Genomic DNA, 11,096 nt, shown 5'->3' on the forward strand with positions numbered 1-11,096 from the left:
CGGCGCTAATGGTGATATATACAGACCGCCTACCACCCATCCACCCAACCACCTACCCCGCCAAGGCGGCCAAGACTTACGCTTTCACGATGGTGGCTGCGTTCAACGACGACGACGACGTCGACGACGATGCCTTAGGAGATGTTGAGGGTGCGGGTGTGTGTGCCCTGTAAATGCAGGGCAGGCGGGGGTAGAGGATTGAGTTTTCCACACACAGTCTTGGTGAAATTTCGGTCGCGCAACGACGAACGCCTCGGCCCCGGTCGGTTTCACCTCCCCGTTTGGCTGGGAAGGTTGGAAGATTTTTAAAAATTTGATGAATTCTCAGTCTTATTATTCAATTTGCCAGCGCCACCAGTCTTGCCAGTCCGAGGTCAAGTTCTGTTTCGCGCTGTTTCTTGCCGAGCCAAGACGTGGTCGTTCTGCTCGCGAAGGACAACGCGCTTTTCCGACCGTTAGTTGGTCGGTGCCGAGGGTTTTCGTGGTGCTTGAGCGAAAGTTTTTCAATTAGCAACCGTTTAGAGGTGGTTAATATTTAATACAAATCGGTGTCAACGGTGGTGTTTTCCGCGAAAGTTTTCCCGGGCGCTCTCCCGTTGGTGCGAGCCAGTTCATTCGTGTGTTTTATAATTGTTTTAAACCATTAGTGAAAAAAAGTTCCTCAACGTTCTATTATTACGCGAGCAATATCAGTTCCGAAACATCCTCGTTTCTGTGGTTTTAGGAAAAGCGGCGATCAATTACTTTTTGGGTATCCATTGGCAACACATTTTCTGCATGATTGTTTCTTGTCGTGTGTATTTAATATTCTTTTTTTTGTAAATTGCCCTTAAGTTGCTCCGTTACTTTTCTGTAAAAGTATTTTAAACAAATAGTGTATGTGCATTTTAATCACTGATTTTCCCTGAAAAGTTATACTTATTCAAATCTTGTGAGCGCTCCAGTGAAAATCGTACAAAATTTCAAATTTGAGGCGTTTACCATCTCGGGAAATAAAACATAATTTCGATCGGAACGCACGCAATAAAATCCATATCGAAAGGATAAGGTTCAACGAGCTCCAGACGAAAGGAAATCTCGAGTGCTAACACCAACTAACAGTTATCAATTCGTCTATTACACACATTCGTGGTACGTGTTTAATTCGTTACGATCCCGTGTCGTGTGCGGGTCGGGCCCTTAAGACGGTGACGCCATTTCACTCTTGCTCACACAGATACTTGGCGTTACCTTCCATTTCGTTTCGGCGTGATGGGTTGGTGGAAAAAAGTTAAACAACCTTCATTTAAACAACCGTCGCAGGATAGTTGCTTCTCGGCACCTTTCGAACGAATCGCCGCCGAGGCGTGCGGGTAAGAAAACCCGTGCGGTGGTGGTAAGGAAGTGCCCGGAAACCCTTTCCCATGTGTTTTACCTCTGCAATAAAAGCGCTGCCAAGGAAATGTTACCGGAGTTACCGCACTATCTGCGCCTTGCTAGAAATCTCCCCCACCCTCCGGGAGTTTTCTCTGTTCTCCGGAAAGAAATGGGGTATTTGTGTTTCCAAGTTGCGATTTATGAGGAGGGTGGTTAAGGACTTAATTGTTTATTAAACAACTTTTCTCTAGATTAGATGCGAGCAGAATGTGCACTACTAAATTATACGAACCAAGGAGAAAGGTTGTTTTTTTGAGTGTATCATAGGAAATGAATTTACTTGAAAGGAAACAGAAAGGAAAAATTGAAGAAAGGATCTTTAATGAACATTGACGCTACACGTTTGATGAGGAATATTGTAAGAAGTGGATTCCAAATTTCCACCGTACCTTTTCTAAGAAATTTTCCACCAACACCAACAGGTTCCACCGACGGTTGTGTTGTGCGAAGTTTCCCTACTTTATCAGATGATGACACGCATTGAAATCATCAATGAACGTAACACTTGCAGCTCGCTGCGCAAGCATCGGACGGTGGAAAACAGCATCCCTGCGACACTGGTAAAGGCCACCCATTTTCCTCCACCCGTGTGTGTATATGTGTCGGTGTTTGTTACGCTCTATTGTCCCACAGCACACACATGCTTTCTTCCTTATGTGCACACACACCGAATGGTTGGCTTAGCCACGGCGACGTGTTGTTATTATATACGATCGGAGGACGCCATGTGCCGGTTTGCTGTATGCGGGGAGGACATGTCTGTTTTTCCAAGCACCATGTGCTCTTGCCTTCTGCTATGTATTTGGCGCGGAACACGTACCGCCCGGCTTCTCGGGAGAGGACAAGTTTATCAAAATAATACCACCAGGTAGGACTCGACCTCGGCCCCGGCGGTGCACATGTGTGCGAAGGAAAATATTGGCGCTGAGAGTGGGGCAATGTTTTCATTAAAACTACTTGTTGTTTAGCTCACCGATTAAAGGATATTTTATCGTTTTTTGCATGTGCTCTTCGTTTGTATGCTTATTATTTTGGAAAGCATGTTCCTTTGAACTAAATGCGTCGATTTGCTAAATTACTAACCGAGTACTGAATTGTTTAATCTTTTAAAGGACAACAGGAAAATTGAATGCTCTTATATGGACATTGACACACTATACCTCCAACTCCTTCTTTTATTGAAGCAAGGTAAGGTAAGTATCCGAAACACCGACAGTGGGTTTCTATTTCTAAACTTTCTTTAAAATGCAGGCAAGGATTAGGGTAGAATTCTGAAAACTATCAATTAATGTTGTACATGTTTCAATGAATCAACAGATTTGTACAAGTTTTTCATATAGCTTTTTTATCTTTCTTAACCAAAGAATAATTTTCATAAAGTCATGTATACAAATGATGTTCGTAAAAGATCCGTGAAAGATAAGAGATAATAAATTTCCTGTCTTCTACCCGAATGATCCTTATTTTGCGGGCTGATTTTGGTTGGTGAATTAAAGTATGATACAGAAAAAGAGCCGATTCCATAAATTTGCTGCCAATTTCCTTAAGAAGAAGCGTAGTTTATACTAAACACTTTCAGTAGTAATCAGCAATAATAGTTACTTAGGCAAAATAGAACCTGGAATGCGTTTGGTTCATAATACAGTTTTTGAAATGTTATTGAGCATTAACGATTTTATATCGATTAAACTATTAATTAAAGAAAATTTTCTCATTCTGGTTTCTATTGCTAAACTTATTATTTCATAATAAAATTGTTTTTGTGATATTTCCTCTGAGAAGAATGTACAAATTTACCACTCTGTACTAATTTTGATCATTGTTTTATATTCCAAACGGTATGATTATTGAAATTGTATTCAAAACCATATCAACTCTACATTGGGCTATGTTGAACACATGTCTACAAATTATAAGTAATAAAAAAAGAATCACTTTCATAGGATTGCGAAACCCTGTAAACGAATTCACAAATTGCCTAGTCAAGACATCCTGACTGAGCCAACGCTGCAGCACCGGACGTGTAGACGGAGCACAGCGTTGTCAAGCAACTTGGACTGTCAAACTTTTTTTTCTTCCGATTGTGTTTACTTAAGAGAAGCATCGGTAGCTTTGCTGGAATTGGTACACAAATCGCTTTTTTGTGGGTGTTGCAATGATATTTTGAATTTGACTTGAGGTAACTAGATTTCATGCACATGAAATAAAATAGAAAACATGAGTGCGGTAAGGAAACTACGGCCGGTGGTTAGGATGAGGCTGTAACTATAGTGAAACTAGTGATAGGATGACTGAGGGGGTCTGTGAGCACAGAAGGGGGTGTTATTTTTAGCTGCAAAAGAAACAACGCTATCGTTTTCGGTTAAAAAATTGCCTGCTAATCGTTGCATTTTCATTGTTTTACGATCCTGTCCACAGTACCCTCGCCCGCCGCCACTGGTCCGTGCTCGTGTGTGTTTATCTCAAGGTTTATGTTTTAAAGGAATCTCGAAAGGGATGATGCCCAACTTCTACGATGGCTCGCGCCCCACGATGGTGCCCACTAGCTCCAACCTACCGGTGCTGTTGGGGAACACCGTAAGTATCGCGGCACTTGCACGTTCAGTAGCGCATGCAGTCTTAACCATGCTTTTCAATTTCGTTCAAACAGGCCAATCAAGGGGACCCGAACGCCAAGAAATTGGTAAGTTATTGGAAACACTTCAAACGTTCGTTGAGACAAAATGATTGATTGCGCTTTGATCCTTCTCGTGCAGGTACATTTCGATCTTGAAGCGACTTTGCAGACTATCGATGTAAGAAAAGTTTATCTGAAATGGCAAATTACTATGGATGTTTGGCTTAATTGAATACATTTTCTTTTCCTTTCCAGAACGAAGTTCTCGATGGCGAAGAAGGCAGCTGCCCGATATGCAATAAAACATTCAGCCGCAAAACTTCACTGCTCAATCACATCCGCAATCATTCGGCGGAGAAGAAATACGTGTGCGAGTTTTGTCAGAAAGGTAAGCCATTCAATCGTTGTTTTGTCGCCAAATGGATGATTTAAAAAATTACGGTGCTTCATTTCCTTCGATCCAGGTTTCACTCAACAGGCTAATCTTCGAAATCATGTGCGAATTCACACTAACGAAAGACCGTACGTTTGCGTTGACTGTGGAAAGGCCTTCACTCAGGTAAGTTTACCGAATTATGTACACCGACAGGTTGTTTTAATCAGAACTTTTTCCGATTTTTTTTTCAAGATAACAAATCTGAATAATCACAGACGATTGCATACCGGCGAACGACCATATGTTTGTATTGAATCCAACTGTGGCCGCTCATTTGCGCAGGTATTAAAGGCGAGCGTTTCCCTTTTTTCAACAATTATCCTAATGTCGGTTTTACTTTACTGTTACAGGTCACTAACTTAAACAACCATATGAAAACGCACCACAAGACCACCCTGTACGTATGCAATCAGTGTCCACGCAAATTTAGCCAAGTTACTCAATTGAACCTTCATTTAATTACCAACCACAGTTCGACTAGAGGGTTTTTCTGTCCGCAGTGTCCCGATAAGTCGTTTAAGCAACAATCGCACCTGCAGCAACACATGAAAATACATGGCACAAACTTCGGCTATTCTTGCACCAAGTGCGAAGAAAAGTTTATTCAAGAATCTCACCTCGTGCTGCACATGAAGCAGCATGGCGATTACGCCTGCAACATGTGCTCGATGACTTTTAACGATGAAGTGCTGCTGAAGAAGCACGTGCAAAGGCATGTCGACGGGAGGTAAGAAATTACTGTCCACCGACCGTTGTCCACCTCTTCGCTGGTCGCCGGCATTCCTTCGGTGCCTCGTTCTTCACCTCTCGCTAACGTTCGCTTCTGCGCAGGTCGAAAGAGACGTGCAGTGATCCAACGAAAAAGGCGTTAAACCAGGTCCAAATCCAAGTGGAACTAACGGTGTTTGGATTTTATTTTTCTCTTCACAGATACCTCACCTGTCCCGTGATAAGTTGCGGCGAAGGATTCACTATGAAAAATCATCTGACGAAGCACATGCAGATGCACCATCCCGCCGTTGATCTCAAAAAGCTTGGCGCCGAAGGTGGGACGGATAAGACACCCAAGCACTACTGCCATTATCACAACTGCAACGATTCGTTCGACAGTGCGGATGGGTTGAGCAATCATTTGCGAGTGGCACACGGTCTTCCCATTGCCCTTCCGCTTCCGTTGCCGATCGACGATAAGAAGTTGATCCAACACGGTCTTCACGGGCTGAACGGGATCGAAACCCCACCTCCACCGCCACCGCATTTACTCCACGCGCAGCTACACCCGGCAGCATCGGTGATGAACGCCAGCTTCCAGTCATATCAAAATCAGATCAACCAGGCAAATCAGCAGACCAGCAACGGCGACAACAAACAAAAGGTTCTATCTGTGAGTTGTTTGGCTTCGTTTTTAGTTCTGCATGTTGCCCCAGCATTTCAGTTCGGTTTTATCTCGGTATATATTACTTGCAGTACAACTTTAACCAATTATGATTTCTGTTACACACATGACTCCAGGTATCAGAACTGCTTAATATAAATGAGCATTTGAACCAACATCAACAAGTACAGCACCAACAGCAGCAACAACAGCAGCAAAACCATCAACAGCAGCAACATCTTCAGCAGCAGCAACAACAGCAGCAGCAGCAGCAACATCACCACCAGCAACGATCCGAGATGGCTATGAAAGTGGACATCGATCAAAACATTGAAGTAAAGTGTGAATCAAAATAAATATTTTTTTCCTTTTACCGTAACCTACTTTTACGTTTTCAGTTAACATAATTTTAAGTTTCCGCTTGCTTGTTTTATCCTCCTGAATTTGTAGTCATTTGCTTTGATCTCTTTATTAAAAAGGTTGTTGCGCTCTGTGTCTTGCTTTCAAATCGTCTGTTCATTTACCTGCTATTTCTGGTTTAACATGATTTTCTCTCGTTATTTTTTAAACTTTTTGATGTTTCATTTCAGTTAGTAACAAATAATAAGTCTTAAGTTAACAAGTGCCTTTCCGACAGCTTCATAGGGTTTAGTGTGCTATTGTTTCACTACTTTTTTCCTCCTTTGGTTTAGTGTTGGCATGTTAATATTTTGCGGTGGCGCATCCGTTGCAATAATTTCTTGGACATTCTCTTTACCTCCGCAGGAAAAAATGAACAATTTCAATAGAATTAAGACGGAACTGCAAGCCAACATGTTGGCTCAGACACAGAACCTGTTCGGTATCTCGAATACGCTGAACAACACGTTTACGGGCCCACCGAAACTGATCTGCACCTACTGCTATAACGTCTTCAAGACGCCCCAAACGTTGTCGCGTCATATTGAGAAGTTCCACAGCTAAATAGTGCCGTTGTGGTGTGTCCTTACCCTTTTGATTATCTTCATCCTGTACACCCAAACGGTCTCCCATAAAGATATCCCAATCACTTTCAGCAGCGATTTGAAAGCATTTCAACCACGAAGATCAACAGCAAACCATGTAACGTTTTAGTATACGTCAAACCAGGATATTTGTAGTATAGCTTTCTTTGTCATTAGTTATTAGTATATCATCTCGCCCCTTCAGCGATCAATCATTACGTTGTATAAAATGTAATCAACCGATGATACTGTGGGCAAAATGTGCAACCATTTTCTTTCGGATGTGACCGGCAAAAATAGGCCAACTAGAAAAATGGGCAGGTTCTTCAGATGTTATAAGATCATTCGTATGGCTCAAAAGACTGCACGTTTCACGGTTAAAAAAAAGTTAGGCTATAAGGGTGGCATGCGGACAGCAGGCATTAAAAACGCCCTTAATATAAAGAAGAGTAAGATAAAAGGAGGCAGAAAAAAAGTTTCTACAAAAAGAGTACAAAACGAGCGACAACTTTTAAAAGGATGTGGAAGAAAATTAAGTAACAAAAAAAGAAGCGAGTAATATTTTCATTTTCATTTGACTTGAAACGAAATATTGATGAGCGCTGGTGGTGTATTTAATGAGGGCTTAATGAATTTTAAAATTATATTTACCTAGTGGTCATTTGTTGTTAGAGAAAAATCGAGATGATACATAAGATTTAAGAACAATTTAAATGTCCCATTAAAAATCATCTTTGCCAACACTGTCGTTAAATAAAGATAAAAGAGAGGTAAAACAAGTAGCGCATTGAAAACACAGGGCGAGCACACAACTCTCTACGTTTCTTTACAGCCATTATCTAAACTATTCAACGCTATGTGTAGAGAGTGAAGAAAGTTTATGTCAAGACGAACACAAATCCGGGGTAATATGTGGCAATACCTAGATTAATGCAAATAAATGGAACAATTACTGCATAACCATGAAAGTGTTGTTTTTCTTAAACATATGTTTTATTGCATAATTTATATTTTTTCTACATGTAACCGATTTTTAACGTTATTGTTCAAAGCGAACCTATTCTGCTTATAGTTATAGTTAGTTCGTTGGGCTAAATTGTGCCTGTTTTTCAGAAGGCCTTGTAGTGGTCATTTCCCAGCACAAAGATTTCTTTTTCCAAAAAGCCACTGCATCCGACACGGCATTATGGTCGTCATATCCTCTTTGCTTTATTTTTCCTCAACATTGCAAGCTCATGTATTAAAACGCGTGGAATTTCTAGCTCTCTTAGTAAGTTCTCCTCGTCCTGCTCTGGCACCAATGCGAGGATTCTCCAGAGACAGTTTTCCGTCAACGTACGAACTGGGAAGTGAATTTTGATTTCCTTTCTCGCTAACCGCCCCGTACTGTCGAAGTTCCTGTAGTAAGGTTCCGGCAGGTAAACGGGCTGATGCCGCACGTGCATCCGTTCGCCCGAAACCCTGTCCTTAAACGCCCAGGGGTGCGTAACGTACGTGTTGACCATGCACTGGGCACCGGGTGTCAGCATCGTGTAGTGAATCAGCCGGGCGCTGTAGTTCACCCAGAAGACGTCCACCTCGCGCTGGGTGGTGTTGACGAAAAGTACGAACGAGCGTATTTCCGAGTGTTGCGACTTCAGGTTGATCTCGCTGTCCATCGCCAGCCTGGGCGCATTTGTCCGTGTGCCATTAACGAGCAGCAGACTGCGCGAACGACAAATAGAACATGGAATCAGAAAACTGCTACGAGTAGAACTACGGTATTTTTGTTCATAGCAGCCAATGTAAATTTCGCTTGCATCACAACTTACCAACAAGATCTCCCACATCTGCGAATTAAAAGGCCTAAAATTTGTGGCACAGCTGTAGGAAAACTTTTATCTCAAAAACATAGTTGGCTCCTTTAACTTCTTGCGTATTTTAGCTATGAATGAGCACAAAAGTATAATCACAACAAACCAGCAAACGTCAAATAGAGTGAAGTTTGCTTGTCGCACGACCTGCATCTACTTTGAATTTTGAGAAGATAATGGAAATATAAGAAGCAATGCCGGAAAGCTTTTTAGTGAACAGAATTTATTAATTGAAAGAGTATGGTTTGCAGCTAAAATCACAATTTATTCAACCTTTTTGAATTTCCCGAAACGAAGATGGTTCGCACTTCTTCAGCCAGTTACATCGTCCGCTACCCACGTGTACCGCTTGTTCGTTTCCGTCATCCGCTTCGAGAGCAAGTTGAGCTGTCCGTTGGCCTCCAGCTGACTGATGATCATGTTGATTTTCGTTCCCTTGTTCGACGGCGTGGTCGGCAGGGAAAATTTTGGCGATGGTGGCAATTGTTTTATTTTTGGTTCCTCTGGCGAATCCGCTGGTAGGGAAAGTTCCTCCAAGGACAACTTTTTGAGCGCCTTTTTCGATGCCTTCCCTTCCAAGGGCTCGTTTGGAGATCGATTAAATTTATTTTTCAGCCAACTTTTTACTGGCGTGACCGGAGGTGAGGACGCTGGAGCGACCGCAACAACGGGTTCAAGAGTTTTCTTTGGAAGTTCAGGCTTTGGATTTTCAGCACAAGCCTCGTGAACGACGCACGTCGACTTGGGCGTATCGTATCCGAAAGGATGCTTAGGCGGAATCGTGTTCGTGTCTGGCTTCAGATAAAGGGCCGGTTCCTCGTAAATCCCATCCTCTTGGGTTGGAACTGCGAGTCGGTCAGTCTCGTCTCCGCCGATCGCCGCCGACGGAGAGCGAGGTGGTGAAGGTAGCTTTCTGGCCACAGTCCCTTCGTTTGGCATGCGTTCCACCCCTTTGTTATCGATTATCAGATTGTTCTCGATCGCCACTATCCATTCGTTGAGATCCTGGAAGCTGGGCGATAGGAAATGCACCTTCGAGTCGGTACTGGTGATGATCTGGAACAAGTGTTTCTCGTTGATGTGATCGTTGAGGCTCAGGTCCAGTTTGATGCCCTTGACGTAGATCGTTTGCCACGGCTTGAGATCGTTGTGACTGTTGTATACGAGCAGCCACTTGCCAATCAACCCCACGTAATACTTCTTAAACTGATCGAAAAATAATCGTTTTTCCTGTTTGAACAGCGTGCCGTGTTTGGGTGATTGCTGCAGACGCAAATGTGAGGCCGGAAGGCCTCCAAAGGGACATTGGCTTTCGTCAGAAGGGCTCTGCTCCGGTGTTGGCGTTTGTGGGCTCGGACTGATGATCTGCGAATCGGTTTCCTGACACACTACCTCCTGCTGACACTCGTCGTAAAGAATCTGATCGGTTGTGAGTTCGTAGGAGTTTTCCTCTTCCACCGGAAGCGCTTCAGTTCCCAATTCTTCAACACCGTCCCCCGGCGGATCACTTGGTCCTACGTCAATGCTGCCCGAGGAGTTGCTCAAATTCACCTTCGGTGTGTTGGTTCCGCTCATGTCGAGGTAAGAAGCTTCCCCCTCCTGCTCACCCTCTATGGTTACATTTTCCACGTGCACGTCCGGGAGACCTAGTTCCTTTCCGATTCTCTCCAGCAAGCAAACGCATTGCGCCGCTAAGGCAACACGTGCGTTACTGGATGGGATGCAGGAGGCCACGTTTAAATAGGTGCTTTCTTCTTCTACGGAATTAGACGAAGTTTGGTCCAGCTCCAACGGGTCGGATGTGGTTCGGCTTTCATCACATGGTTGTTCGTTTTGAAGATAAAGATGCAATTCTGACAAAAACACCAAAAAGCAAAGCTGCTAAAATTTCTGCACCAAAGAACACTCCTGAATATTACCTTTTAAAAACTGCACACAATCGTGTAATAAAATCGTTTGTTTCATTGCTTTATTCGAAAGCAACTGAGCAAACAGGGGAACAAAATCACTTCAATTTAAAATGGCTAAAAGGAGATAAAATCGATCACATGCTAGTTCTACCGCTAGACGCAAGATCTCTTCTCGACGGAATTTGTTAGTGAACTGATTTAGATCGATACATCAACCAGAAGGTGGCGAACCAGAAGGTACCGGACGCCTTTGGCTCCCGCTGAGCAGTCGGGCCGGTTATTTTTATGATGGATCGCATAAATATGCTCCATACCGGTGGAACATATGTACCGTATGTTCCTCTTTGTGTTCGGGTCGGATTCCGCTTTAAATAGAACCCTTTGTTCTTTCTGGGGTGTTATTTGATTGGTGGGAAGACAAAATCAGATAAAACTAAAATTAACCCATATCTGGTTTAAGATTTATTGGCTTTAAGTATTTTTGTATGATAATCTGATTTAATTGC

At 43.0% G+C, this 11,096-nt stretch overlaps 3 protein-coding genes across 3 annotated transcripts; 1 reads left to right on the top strand and 2 right to left on the bottom strand.

Moving 5' to 3' along the window:
- Positions 1–2,534: 2,534 nt before the first annotated feature.
- On the top strand, positions 2,535–6,807 carry LOC131287003 (zinc finger protein 436). Its single transcript, XM_058316017.1, has 11 exons — positions 2,535–2,604; positions 3,899–3,993; positions 4,067–4,099; positions 4,173–4,211; positions 4,289–4,421; positions 4,498–4,592; positions 4,662–4,751; positions 4,820–5,196; positions 5,400–5,853; positions 5,982–6,179; positions 6,610–6,807. The coding sequence occupies exons 1-11, from the start codon at positions 2,556–2,558 to the stop codon at positions 6,805–6,807; spliced, it is 1,761 nt and encodes a 586-aa protein (XP_058172000.1). The 5' UTR covers positions 2,535–2,555.
- Positions 6,808–7,858: 1,051 nt separating this feature from the next.
- LOC131288026 (protein Vhl) lies at positions 7,859–8,764 on the bottom strand. Its single transcript, XM_058317123.1, has 2 exons — positions 8,639–8,764; positions 7,859–8,531 (listed from the first exon to the last, which is right to left on the bottom strand). Exon 2 carries the CDS (start codon positions 8,483–8,485, stop codon positions 8,021–8,023), a length of 465 nt encoding a protein of 154 aa, XP_058173106.1. The 5' UTR covers positions 8,486–8,531; positions 8,639–8,764; the 3' UTR covers positions 7,859–8,020.
- A 228-nt stretch (positions 8,765–8,992) lies between these two features.
- Positions 8,993–10,645, bottom strand: LOC131289207 (uncharacterized). Its single transcript, XM_058318419.1, has 2 exons — positions 10,600–10,645; positions 8,993–10,533 (listed from the first exon to the last, which is right to left on the bottom strand). Exons 1-2 carry the CDS (start codon positions 10,643–10,645, stop codon positions 8,993–8,995), a joined length of 1,587 nt encoding a protein of 528 aa, XP_058174402.1.
- Between the last annotated feature and the right edge of the window lie 451 nt (positions 10,646–11,096).

This window comes from Anopheles ziemanni, chromosome 3, assembly GCF_943734765.1.
Source record: "Anopheles ziemanni chromosome 3, idAnoZiCoDA_A2_x.2, whole genome shotgun sequence".
In the NCBI taxonomy this organism is placed as follows: domain Eukaryota; kingdom Metazoa; phylum Arthropoda; class Insecta; order Diptera; family Culicidae; genus Anopheles; species Anopheles ziemanni.

Bases quoted from the DNA above. Each gene is read 5' to 3' on its own strand.
- LOC131289207 (XM_058318419.1), bottom strand. From the start codon at position 10,645: ATGAAACAAACGATTTTATTACACGATTGTGTGCAGTTTTTAAAAG. The intron at 10,534-10,599 runs GTAATATTCAGG...TGTTTTTGTCAG, and splicing joins TTGTGTGCAGTTTTTAAAAG to AATTGCATCTTTATCTTCAA.
- LOC131287003 (XM_058316017.1), top strand. From the start codon at position 2,556: ATGGACATTGACACACTATACCTCCAACTCCTTCTTTTATTGAAGCAA. The intron at 2,605-3,898 runs GTAAGGTAAGTA...TATGTTTTAAAG, and splicing joins CCTTCTTTTATTGAAGCAAG to GAATCTCGAAAGGGATGATG. The intron at 4,752-4,819 runs GTATTAAAGGCG...TTACTGTTACAG, and splicing joins GTGGCCGCTCATTTGCGCAG to GTCACTAACTTAAACAACCA.
- LOC131288026 (XM_058317123.1), bottom strand. From the start codon at position 8,485: ATGGACAGCGAGATCAACCTGAAGTCGCAACACTCGGAAATACGCTCG.